The sequence below is a fragment of the Brassica oleracea genome, chromosome C6 (genome assembly GCF_000695525.1).
Source record: "Brassica oleracea var. oleracea cultivar TO1000 chromosome C6, BOL, whole genome shotgun sequence".
NCBI classification, from domain to species: Eukaryota; Viridiplantae; Streptophyta; class Magnoliopsida; order Brassicales; family Brassicaceae; genus Brassica; species Brassica oleracea.
The window spans coordinates 4,184,278-4,197,186 of record NC_027753.1 but is presented as its reverse complement, the minus strand read 5'-3'; the positions used below and the strand labels follow the sequence as shown (position 1 = coordinate 4,197,186).

At 37.6% G+C, this 12,909-nt stretch overlaps 3 protein-coding genes across 3 annotated transcripts; 1 reads left to right on the top strand and 2 right to left on the bottom strand.

Annotated features, from left to right (window-relative positions):
* Positions 1-6: 6 nt before the first annotated feature.
* LOC106299345 lies at positions 7-2,267 on the bottom strand. Its single transcript, XM_013735454.1, is given in 7 exon segments — positions 7-702; positions 704-747; positions 834-965; positions 1,064-1,178; positions 1,245-1,295; positions 1,679-1,723; positions 1,995-2,267. Coding segments are annotated over 4 exon segments (336 nt in total). The 5' UTR covers positions 1,163-1,178; positions 1,245-1,295; positions 1,679-1,723; positions 1,995-2,267; the 3' UTR covers positions 7-641.
* An 856-nt stretch (positions 2,268-3,123) lies between these two features.
* LOC106297262 (zinc finger protein ZAT1) lies at positions 3,124-4,365 on the top strand. The gene has a single exon (XM_013733540.1). It carries the CDS (start codon positions 3,124-3,126, stop codon positions 4,363-4,365), a length of 1,242 nt encoding a protein of 413 aa, XP_013588994.1.
* Positions 4,366-6,429: 2,064 nt separating this feature from the next.
* On the bottom strand, positions 6,430-9,579 carry LOC106296249 (QWRF motif-containing protein 2-like). Its single transcript, XM_013732340.1, has 6 exons — positions 8,015-9,579; positions 7,573-7,692; positions 7,036-7,152; positions 6,859-6,948; positions 6,658-6,765; positions 6,430-6,569 (listed from the first exon to the last, which is right to left on the bottom strand). Exons 1-6 carry the CDS (start codon positions 9,305-9,307, stop codon positions 6,489-6,491), a joined length of 1,809 nt encoding a protein of 602 aa, XP_013587794.1. The 5' UTR covers positions 9,308-9,579; the 3' UTR covers positions 6,430-6,488.
* Positions 9,580-12,909: the final 3,330 nt, after the last annotated feature.

Genomic DNA, 12,909 nt, shown 5'->3' with positions numbered 1-12,909 from the left:
CAGCTCCAAAGGTTGCACCAGTTATCAGCCCAGCAGCTAGCCTCCACAACCACCACAAAGCCCGCCTGTGCCAGCTCCAACCGTCTCACCACCGCTTGCTCCGGCCTCTCCCCCACAGGCATCACCTTCTGCACCACCAGCTTCACCGCCTCTAGCGCTTACACCAATAACTCTAACACCAGCATCAGCTCCTGCCAAGCACAAGAAAAAGCACAAACACAAGAGGCATTACCATGCCCCACCTCCAGCACCAACTCCTCCAAGCCTTCCATCTCGTCCAGTTCTAACAGATTCCCAGGACACGTCTACAGCACCATCACCATTTCAGAATGCGGTAACACTCTCTTACTAAAATACAATCTTTAAAAAGAAATGCACTATCACCACACTGAATTATATAACAATCTTTAATTTCTGATTTTACAGAACGGAGGAAATGCCTTGAACCAGCTAGAAGGAAGAGTAGCAATGTGGCTCAGCACTGTACTGGGAACTCTCCTCCTGCTGGCTATCCCAGCCTAAAATCTCTAGCTTTCTTCTCACTATATCACCTATGTATCAACTCCAAAAGCTACATTTTTCCCCATTGTATACCAAACACATTTGATTAAAAAATATTACATTTTTTATCGGAAGTCATATCAAATTTGATCAGTACTTGAATCCTTGGAGGTTTCTTTGCGGAAGTCCTACTCCACAATGACCAAGATTGTCAACCAGCTTATGATGCTTAAGACATCCACCACACTGCCAAAACAAAACAAAAAACTCTTTAAAGACTATCATATAACATGTCTCTTCAGGACAATTAAGCAAACCAAAGACTGGTATACCTGGACAAAGACAATGCCACGTTCATAAGCCAAACGGTTGATAAGCCGTTTAGTTATCTCTCCGCATGAGTTGCAACTGAACTCCACTTGCAAACTCCTTCTTCTTGGTAGTTTAATATCTACAGAAGCAACCTGTTACCTGTCCCTGCATGCAATTAACCAAAAAAATCATCAGCGAGAGAAAGGCACAAAACACCAGCATCAAAGAGCAAACTTCTCATTGAGTTAACCTCTGAGGAGTCCTTTGATTCTTCTTCTTCTGGATCAGTGAGAGACCCTAAAACAGAAAACAACTGATTCCTTTGCTCGCGTGGTCCCTCCTCTATCATAGGAACAGTTCTTCACCTGGAGAAACATCAAAAGTATGAGACTTTTGTTGACCCATGAAAGGAAAGACCTAAGCTTTGGGACCTGTGTTGAAGAGCTGGTGTAGGAAACAGCTAAGCTATGATTATCATCCTTCTACATGAGACAATAAAAAGATGATAATCAGAAACAATTAAATATAAAAGAGCCAGATTAACAGATTCGAAAAAGAGTCTCTTCTGTTCGAGGAATGGGAAACAAAAGGCATGAGAAATCCATGGAGATGTGGTTCTCTACCAGATTACCGATTACCAGCTTCAGTTTCAGCTTGCGACAGCCATGGAGTTTCAGCATTCAAATATCTCAACTTTTTTTTTCCTATAGGCGCTTCATTTTTCTTTATTTCATGACGAGACTTTGAGAGTACTCAAAACAGAGTCACATATCTTGTAAATCAGGTTTCGTCTTGAATCTATTTATATTAAAAAAGACAAAAGAGATAGTAAAATAACTGTTTAGATAATCGCTTCCGTATTTACCATGGAATATTTAAGTAGATGATTTAGCCATTGGATGATCTTAACCTGAAAAAAAGATGAAGAATTAACCAAACTTGTCAACATCAAAGACATTTTTAAAAAATCAAACAATAGTGAAATCAACTCAGCCTTTTGATTAACAAACATCATTCAGAAAAATAAATCTCAGTTGACAAATCTAGAGTGAATCCGTCAAAATCCAGAGATCAAGTAACTAAATTCAAGCACTCATGTGTATATCAGCACGAATCTTATTTTACGTAACAGAAACATGAACTCATTAAATCGACAAAGAGGAAACATATCTCATGATTACCTCCAGAAGAACCTTGCTCATCCATCACTTGTTGACACTCCTTTGTAGGGAAGACACTCGATCGACTCCTATTTTTTCGAGACAATATATTATTGGAGTTCATAAGAAAATTGAACTCTAGTGGAAGAGGAAGCGCCCTCAAACGAAGGATCTCGAAGGAGACGGTAACCCTAATCAACTAAAGGCGACACATAAGAGGACGGTAGCGGGCCGGAGAAACCCAAAACACGGATCAAAAATAATAGAGGTGGGTCATTGATTGTTGAAGTAAGGATAGAGATAACAGTAATTACAGAGGAAAGGATCGGCGGAGAGGAAGTGGAAGAGACAGAGTTCTACGACGTTCCAGACTACAATACGTGTATTATGTTTAAACTGGGCCATAGAAAATTTTTAAAGCCTACACGAAAAGGCCAGTTCTACTCTTTAAGTTAGAAGCAATGGCGAAATGTCGAAAGAGAACCCCCTCATTGGCTGAATTTAAAGATGACGTGGATAACTTATATGATGAGTATATCTCCTTTTTAGTATAGTATAGATTAGGATTTAAACAAAGATATATTGTATTAGGATTTATTTCCTTAGACTATTATCCATGATGTAACTTTTTCAATGAAACCGACTATGGATTACTTGCACTAAAAGTAATCTTTTAAGTTGAGTTTAACATATAAAATAATACCACGATGGAATTAATATATGAAAAAGATATGAAATTTATCACATGCCATACGCTTACGCGTTTCGTACTGCTTACAACTCGAAAAAGAAAAATTCCTTTATTTATTTTTTTGTTTAATTGCCATATAAAAGTTGCAAGAGAATCTGCCTTTTTTAGTAATGTTTCTTCTATAACACTGTCACTCATAGTCATAATATGGAAATACGAAAAGAAGTTAACTTTTTACTATTACTAGATTGAGTTTAGTATAGAATATTTCGGGATTTAAAGAAAATCTATTTACTTTTTTGAGAGCTCACTTTCCATATTCCGTTTACTTCTAGTAACGATAACAATGGACAAGTTACACCGACTGAAATTTCTTCTACTATATATATTTTAGTTATACACTAAACCGACACTAACAAATCACTCGGAAGATTCTTTCTTAACGATAAATACGGAATTATGGATCTACTATTATTTGAAGCTCTGATGCAACTTCCACCATCAACAAGAGCCACCGTTGTAAAAGTGCTGGATCATGCAAGCCAAAACCATCCTACTGATCATGATGAAGATTCTCAAAAAAGAAGATGCTTACAAAGAGAAGAAGAAGAAGAAGAAGAGTGTGCGACAGGCACAGTTTGTGTTGAGCCAAGATTAGAAAGCAGTGACCAGTCAATTGATGATGAATATTCTTCTTCTCGCTCTTCTAAGACGGTGACACAAGAAGAGTGTGAAGAGTGTTCAAGGGACGATGATGATGAGACAACTTCTCCTTCTTCTTCAGAGACGGTGGAACAAAGAATGATACTGTTCAAGCCACAACAAGAAGAGTATGAAGACGACGTCGTTTCGACCGAGCTTACGTTGGGAAGTAGTAGCGCAAAGCCATCACGGCAACAAGAAGAACCTTCCTGTTCTTCACCGTCTGAAGATGATACATCTGCTCTCTTACTCGTCGAGCTATGCCGCATTAGGCCTATGCAACTTCAAACACAAACTCAGACGCCACAGAAGTTTGATTCGTACAAATGTGATGTATGTGGAAAAGAGTTTACTTCGTACCAAGCCTTAGGTGGACACAAGGCTAGTCACCGAGTTAAGCTACAACAACCACTTGTTGATAACGCAAACGCAGAAGCTGGGGGACAAACGCGGCCGAGGATGGCCCCATCCGGTAAAATACACAAGTGTTCTATATGTCACGTTGTGTTTCCGACGGGACAAGCTCTAGGTGGACATAAACGCCGTCACTACGAAGGTGTTCTAAGCGGTAACAAACGTAGTCACGACGAGGTTATAGCGGGGGACAAGTCCAGTCCCAATCATGAGAGTGTTGAAACAAAAACGTCGTCGGGTCCAATGCAGAGTATTGTAGGCGATCACAAACGTAGTCACGACGAGGTTATAGCGGGAGACAAGTCGAGTCCCAATCATGAGAGTGATGTAACAAACATGTCGGGTCGGAAGCAGAGTTTTGTAGGCGATCACAAACGTAGTCACGACGAGGTTATAGCGGGAGACAAGTCGAGTCCCAATCATGAGAGTGATGTAACAAAAAATCCAGGTCGAAGTTTTGTAGGGTTGTTCGATCTTAATGAACCTCCGTTGCAAGAGTTTGATGATAACAACAGGCAAGAAGTTGATAAGTTTGAAAGTGCATTTGTAGCGAACAAGACGTTACAATTAATAAACAAGATTTAAAGTGTTGATTTTTTGGGTTCGTTCTTTTGTTGACCAACCTAACATATGATATTTGTAGTTTAGGATTTTTCACATTTTTTTAACTGTTTTGTTTTGTAGTGAATGTTATTTTAACTGAGTTGATTACTCTTTAGACCACTTTTCGATTTATCTTTACATTCAGAGCCACTTCTTACATGTGAGACATTTTGTTGTGGGCCAGCAATAAACTGTGGACAACTTTGCCCTTAATAGACATTTGATGCGTGGACGGATGATGTGTGGGCGGGTGATGCAAGGACGTAGATGCGTGGACGGAGATGAGTGTAAAAATTCCAGAAGTTTCATCAGAGCAAACTCCACAATAGCTGAGATTAATGACACAACCCCAACAACAATGTTTGTCTGTGGACATGAAAGAAGATTTTGATTATGTTGTGGATATGAACACTAACATAACCATGAATAAAAAACAAGAGAGATCTATTAAATTTGTGGATAGAAAATTGAAGCTTGATGTGGTGGATAGAGTAGTAACTCAAACACTAAACATTGATTAAAAAAATATAACATATTGAAAGGCTATGATATGGATGTCAATGTGTCCACAATATCAAAGATGAACAAATTAATAACTTCAAACCAATTATGACCACATGCATGTCTAGGGAAAAAAAAACAAGCTTGAGTGATGAAAAAAAAGCTAAACAAACCAAAAAGTTAAAACGAGTCAGCTCCTCCTCCAAAACCATCGGTCAAAACGAGTCAGTTCCTCTTCCCGGTGAGCCACACCATGATTCCGAGTTCAACATCGTCGTGGATGAGCTTGGTGAAGGTGCATTGGTTCGAGCTCGTCACAATCCTCCACCATGAGATATGTAGTATGCTAAATTATGATTTTTAATCATAATTTTACTCATCCATAAATAGTCGTCTATATTTACTCATTCATGCTTACCCGTCCACACTATCTTCCCACACTCATCCACATGTGTCTTTCCATGCTTATATTCTACATGTAGTTATCCACGGTCTTCAAACATCCACGTATCATTCATCCATAACACAATCATTGAATACGTGTACAAGTAGATATTTTAAAATATAATAAAAAAATATATCAAAGTGGATATCAAATTATAGAGAATAAAAAAACATAATTTATTATATCAACAAAATTTGTCATATGTATTTTTAATTTAAAACTAAGCAAAAACAAAATATTAAAAAGTACATTAAATAATAATAAAGAAACACACTTTATCTTTTCTCTAGTCTAAAAAAGATCTAATTTTCTTTTTATTAAGAGCAAATCTGTATAATCTCTCTGTAGGTCCCATGAAAAAGTGTCTTACAAATGCATTGTGGCTTTGGATATAATTGAAAAGTGATAAAGTGTCTCTTGATGTAAAAAATTATAAAATTAATCGAAAACTGCATTGATTTTATAAATAATTTTATTTATCTCAAATACTATTGGTTAGAGAGGTATAATTAATATGTATTAAAAATGTTAAAATAATACTTATTTAGAAACGAAATGAATATAAAATAAAGAAAATAAATTGGTTCGTTAGTCTCACTTTCTTGCTGTACTTAATCGTATGCACTTTGGTTCTCTGGCACACATTCTACATTCTCTTTTACATGTACTGCTGTACTTTGCTATCGACAAACAGACAACGGGGCGTTTATGATGGCACGGGAAACTAGAAACGACAAGACATCTTAACATAAATAAAAAAACGGTAATAAGTCTAGAACTAAAAAGGCAGACGAGATCAGTGAGAGTGATACAACTGCTACATCTTTATTTGTACACAAACCAAAGAACCATTAGAATATAAAACTTTTTGTATACAAATCTAAAGCTTACTTACTTTTTAGAGGCATTACTACTTGCAATCTTACAATAAAAAAACACAAACGTAGAACTACCGGAAACAAGAGAGAGCAATAAGGATGATGATGATAAACCGCGAATCTCACCTTAATCTTGGTTTGAAAACGATAAGGACAGTGATTCGGAGGAATGAAAAGGCACACCGTGTTAGCAAATCTGTTCTTGTTGAGAATAGTTGGTTGTTGTCGTTGTAGTCAAAAAGAACAAATCTGTTCTGTTGAGGAAGATCAGTTTTTTCTTTCTACAGTTGTTGTTGTGAAGTCAAGCTGCTTGTGATTGGTCTTAATTGTATTATGTGCGTCTTCATGCTACAATCTGTAACCTGTTTGAGAATGGAGTAGTAGACATGGCAGATTAAAATATCTAAACCCGGAATAAACAAGAAGGTAATGATGAAGAAGATTGGTTACCTGCATAGCTGCTACTCTTGATAAGAAGCCTTGACATCTTTCAAGCAAAACCTTTTCCTTTGCAGTTACATTCACCGCTTCCACCATCACAGAATTCATTTCATCAACCTAGCCATGATCACCATCGACATAAATAACCTTTATTCATATAACCCAAAAGACATGTGCTTCTTAACTCGAGAGAGAGACAGAGCATTTTACCTTCAATGTAAGTGAGAATATGGAAGACGACATAGCTTGCATTACATCGACCGCTGAACTAATAGCATGCTTAAGATCTTGAATATCAACCTAAACAATTCGAGAAGCACCAAAGGTTCAAAATTTAAAGCCAAAACAATCATCTAAGTTCTGTAATGTCAGAGAGGTACTACTTACCACGGTTTTTCCAAGAATTGGTAGACGAAGCGTGCTGGCTTTCAAAGCTTCTGTTGCTCCCGACAAAGAACTTGAATGATCTCTGTCCCGGAGAGACCATTCTTCTAGGTATCCCATCTACAGTTTTAACAGATACACAAGCAAGTTTGTTACTATGTATACTAAAATCAATAAGGATGTGCTAGTATTATGGTTTTCAATTTGAAATAAATAAAAATCTCATGTTTCCTTGTCAAAGATTCAGAATATTAGGGGATGAATCTAAGCAAATAAGTCTACCAACCTTTAGAGGTGGATTTAACAGTTTTACCTACCATACATAAATAATCAACTAGAGTCCAGATTCATTTGCTTAACCAGTTACAGTACAATTTCCATTATGCACTAAACTGAGTTATATCCAAAACTTTCTTTTCTTGCTACAGCAAAGAATGAATCACTAAAGCCAAATTACACAAAAATTATCTGTCTTCTAGCTCAAAAATAGAAAGAAACAAATCTTAATCAAGACATTGGCACTAAGTATCACATTCTTACCTGTCCCCTGAGAATAGAAGTCAGTTTCAGTTTCTGCCTTAGCAAAAGCAACTTGATCCGCTTTAAAGTGACGCTGTGGCGCAGTTCTGAGATTGATACCCATGCATTCCACAGGTTTTTCTGGCAAAAGAGAAACAAAAAAGTGAATTTATAATCCATGTTATTGCCAGAAACCGATTTTAGTTTTATACTTAAACCATGTTCTTGAAAGATCTCAACCAACTATACTTAATAGACTACTCTTCCACTATTCTACTTCGGTAAGATTTCACATTCATGCTAATGTCAAAAATTATCTTAAATGATGGCACCTAGAATGAGCCTAAACTATGAGTTTCCACACATGTTGCATCATCAAGATCCGAAGTATAGGATGAACAAATCTGCAGCAGTAGCTAAAAGTCTATTCAATCCAGAAGGGACGGGACTAAAAAAGCCATACCTCTGCATTCAATCTTTGCACCATCAAAGTATACTCAGTCCTCGCATTGACAAACCTCCACTGAAGATAACGGTTATACAGAAGCCTCAACAAATGTGCATCCATAACACGATCTTCCCCGATCTTCCCTCTCCTTACATCAGCAGAGAAGCTAAGAATCGAAGGCGTGTTGTTGTTGCGGTTATAAGCGTTCATCTGAGCAGAAACCTCGTTCCTCACTCGAGAAGGGCTCGAAAGCGCCCTAGCTGGAGATGAAGTAGTCGTCGCCCAAAGCTTACTCGGTGAGGCAGAGCGAATAGCAGCACCTCTCACAGGAGAGGCCATCCCACGAGGAGATGATGAAGGAAGAGCATCACTACTAGAGAACCTTTTTGAATAACCACCAAACTTGGAACTGGTTTTCAAACCGGGGCTTGGGCTTGAGGATAGAGGAGAGCCAGGATCCTGCAACCTCCTTAACCTGCTATTAGTCTCTTGCCAGAACCTAGCGGAAGCCATAACATTACGAGGCAAGCTCTTTGACTTTGAGATTTCTCCATTACCATTAGTGCTACCGGAAGAGACACTATCAGTATCAGAAGCGGTGAGGTCAGAGGTTAAACCACTGTTTGGTCTTCTCCCAGTTTCCAAATACTCATCATCTCTACCTTCCATATCTAAACTCAACCTTCCATTAATAGAAACCTTAGATCCGAGCTTTCCTCTTTCGTTACCACAGTCTAAGCTTCTGGAAAGCGGGTTCGGGGGGACGGATCGAGAGGCTCCGGGCCAGAGCTGCTGGTCCAGTGGCTTGGAGTTCTCCCTCTGATCTCGAACCGGCGTGGATCTCCGCCGCTCCGGAGTAGGTTTCCGGTGAGAGACGGGCTCCTTCTTTTTGCTAATCGGAAGCGAAAAGGCCTCGCCTTGGAACGAAACCGACAAGCTCCTGGTGGAGGTGATGAGCATCTTCGTCGCCGCCGACATTTCGGTGACCGGAGCCGGGGAGGGTCGGCGGCGGTCCACGGATTGAGACCGTTTAGGTAGAAACGACGGCGTTTTGTTCGAATTGGAAGCGGAATTGGAGAGTAACGGAGATGGGTATCGCTTACTAGTCTTTAGAGAAGAGGAAGAGGACGAAGAGGAGGTTGTTGTTGTAGTGGTTGTGGTGGTGGAGGAAGAGAGGGAGTGAGAAGGAGAAGGAGATAAGTAGCGTGAAGGGACCTGTTTGCCTCTGGGTCTTCTCTGTCCGCCATTGTTGGGTCGATCTCGAGGTGGGTTTCTTGGGTCGGTGCCGGAGATTGCCGCGGCCACCATTGTTGTGCTTCCGAGTGAAGAAAAAAGCAAACTTTCCTTCTTCGTTGATCTCTCTCTCACATTGCATTCAAGAGATTCGTCTCTGTTTCTCTCTCTCCCAGACTCAACCAAAAATCGAAACTTTTTTCAAATCCAGGGATTTTCGGAGTTCCTGTTGCTTCACAGCCGAAGAAAACGAGAGAGAGAGTGATGGGGGAGAGAAATTGATAGTGGGGTTTGTTGATTTGGGGAAAACCTTTTGTTTTTTTGTTTTGTTTATGTGAGCTTTTAAGTCTCTTAATATTAGTAACAGTATACTCTTTCTTTTTAATATATAAGATTTATCGCTTTTTCGGAGGTTTACATCAAACTTTAGAGGCTTCGTTTTGCCTTAAACTAATATTTTATTGTTGTTAATTAACTACTGGTTTGGATGTTTATTCTTAATTTTTGTTGTGATGATTTTATCAGTAATAATTAGAGTATTTCATTGGGAAGGTTCCTATTTTGATATCTCACAACTTAAAACAAGCAGAAACTCAAATATTATTATTTTATTAATATTTGTATTTCGGATGTTGATTGTTTTACCTTTCTACAGTATAATAAGTTTTTTTCAACAATAACCATAATTTGTATTATTAATTTTTATAAAATAACAAGAGACATAATCTGACTTTTTCTTTCGGTTTTGTGTATTCTTAGTGGAATAATTATTTTGTTCCTAGTCAAATTAGTGTATTTATAGAATCGATAGTTTTGGTAAGTTTTTGCTTATGATTATGAATTAAATTCAAGAGTTTTAATCCGTTGAGTCTTCAGTCTTGGTCAGAATATGTGTTTTGTTATGGTAAGTGCAGCCATTAAGCTAATTAGCATTATTATTATTTTTTGAAATTGTGCAGATGTTATACCTCTTCCAGCTATAGTGGTTGATTTAACTTTAATTGTGTAAAACGAATTCACATAACTACCAAAGTAGAGATTGTTTCTTGTTTAATTCATCTATTTGGTCACTAATTGTTACTGATAAAACGTTTTATATAAAAGAAAATCTGGCTTTTCTTTATGCTTTTTTGGAAAGTGAATTGAATATTTCCATGTGCTTAAATTGATACTTTTCTTAGAATTGTCATTGAGGATTACTTTTCGCTCTCTTTTACTTGAGAGCTTTTCGTTGGCCTTCAAAGTTACCACCCCTAAGTTATCATATCTTAACCCACAAATAAATACTAACTTAACCAAACAAAAACATATGTGTATATATATATATATATAATTTGAATGAACAATAGTTTATAAATTTGGAAGACAAGAACCTTGAAAGTTGATTACTAAAGACGTGGTCGGTATTATCTAGTTCTTACGTTTCTAATATAACAAGGGATTAACCTCTATGTGACTATATGTCCAATGGACATTTTTAATTCTTGCTTTAAAAAATATAGTATATATAGTTTTTAGACGATTTGAGATATTGATGTGCACATATAATTTGGATGCATACCGAATTCTAGACAAAATAAGAACATCCTTAATATAATGAATCACGTTTCCTCTTGATTTGGTCGTATACAGTCAATATATAGTCAACTAGGTAGAAAACGAAAGGTCAATTTCTGCATTCCTAAATTTTATTTTGAAAGGAAAATTAGAAGCGTGTATGTAAGATAATATCACTGCAAGCAAAGTAAAGTATGTATATTGCGATTAACATTAAAGAAAATCAAAAGATGTAATGTCACTCTTAGCTTCCATTTACATATTCTTGCTTTGGAGTGAGTATTAGTTAGTCCATATTTAGTCATTTTTGCTTAGAGTCAAAGCTATCTTAAACAACTCTCTTAATCCTTATAATAACATAGTCATAGTTTATATTTTATCAAATTATAAACATTACATTGTTTTCGAAAGGTACATATATATATGTATTAACGTTTTTTTCTTGATATCCTATTATTATAAGTAGTAGTAATATGGTAATAGGAAAATGATCATGCTCTTTCTTGCTTAAATAATGCAGTATGTTAACGGTCCAAAAAAAATAATCAGTATGTTAACAACTAAAATATTTTATTAACAAAACCGACGATGCATCATGCGGGTTTAGCAATAATATGATTAATTTGATAAAAATGGTGATTATTTTATGGAGGACATACCTTAATCGATTCGAAAGCGGACACGGCACACACCCAAAACTCCGGGATCATGTTCAGCATGTATACGTTATGTGTATACGTTAACTATATCAAAACTTCAAAATAATTGAAAGTACAAATTGTGTTCTAAACTTTATAGTTAAACCACTATACAAAAATGTAGAATAAGGTGTGGGGGTGACATCTCTTTGATTGTTATTAAATTGGAAATAGGGAAAAGACCCTTTAGTAAGACCCATCTCTCTCTTACACACAAATCACGATCTAACTACTTTGACAACTTCATTACACTAAAAAAGCAATAGCGTGTGTATAATGATTTTCTTTCTTATCCGCGTTAAGTTTTTTTTTTTTTTTTTGATAAGTACATGAATTATCATAAAAATGAAACATTGTTTGTACATGTACAAAAGGTTAAACTACTAAATCAAATGATGCCAAAAAAAGATAAAAAACATCACAGGATTTTCTAGGAGAGTTTATAAAAACTCAACAGCACTAACACATAGCTAAGAGAATCTCAGCCAAGTACACATAAGAGAATGGAACTTCTTCCTCCCCTTCCTTGCTAGGATCGCGTTTCTGATATGACGATCTATGTCCTTGAAGATGCGGTCAGTAGACGAGAAGACTGCATTGTGCAAACGGTTGTTTCTCTCAAGCCACAGGTGATAGATGACTGCATGAGCAGCCAGCTTACGCAGAGTCTGAGGGCAAGTAGAATCCTTCATGCGAAGCCATTCTATAAGCGATGTCCAAGTGTGGAATAAGAAGGGTTGATAGCCAAGCCTTCGAATGATCATTTTCCAAAGACGCTCACTAAACCTGCAGCAGAGGAAAAGATGGTCTCTGTTTTCGTCCAGCCCGTTGCAGAAGAGACAAGAATTCTCAACGTTATGGTCCCAAGCTGCAATGCGAGATCTTGTTGGCAACCTATCTAAGTGAGTAACCCACATGTGGAAGGCATGTCTTGGAACGTGGCCACCAAACCAAACCACTGATTCCCAATCAACAGTACTGGACCTATCTCTAACAGATTCCCAAGTTCTAGCAGTGTTGAAAGAGTCTAAGTAGAGGTCATCAACGTAACACTTGTAGCAGTCTTGCACTGATGAATGTGAAGGAGGCTGGACGGAGCACAAGATGATATGGAGCTGCTCTGCCTGCGGAGACCTTGCTGGTCTCAGAATCCAACCAGTGTTGGAGCAACAATCTGCCACTTTGGCATGAATAGGGACACCAAGTTGCCGCGGTCCGTCAAAACCCAGCAAGTTAATCAGAGGGCCTATCGGTAGCCAAAAATCAAACCAGAAACTGGCTTGCTCCCCATTGCCAACTTCACACCTTAGGAAATTTTCAGCAAGTGGCCTGAGCTTCAAAATAGATTTCCAGATCCAAGACCCCTGCTTCTTTTCATCTAAGCTCCAAATGCTGAGTCCTTTAAGTCGGTGGTGTTTAGTC

Bases quoted from the DNA above. Each gene is read 5' to 3' on its own strand.
- LOC106297262 (XM_013733540.1), top strand. From the start codon at position 3,124: ATGGATCTACTATTATTTGAAGCTCTGATGCAACTTCCACCATCAACA.
- LOC106296249 (XM_013732340.1), bottom strand. From the start codon at position 9,307: ATGGTGGCCGCGGCAATCTCCGGCACCGACCCAAGAAACCCACCTCGA. The intron at 7,693-8,014 runs GTATGGCTTTTT...CTCTTTTGCCAG, and splicing joins TGCAAAGATTGAATGCAGAG to AAAAACCTGTGGAATGCATG. The intron at 6,949-7,035 runs GTAAGTAGTACC...CGAATTGTTTAG, and splicing joins CAATTCTTGGAAAAACCGTG to GTTGATATTCAAGATCTTAA.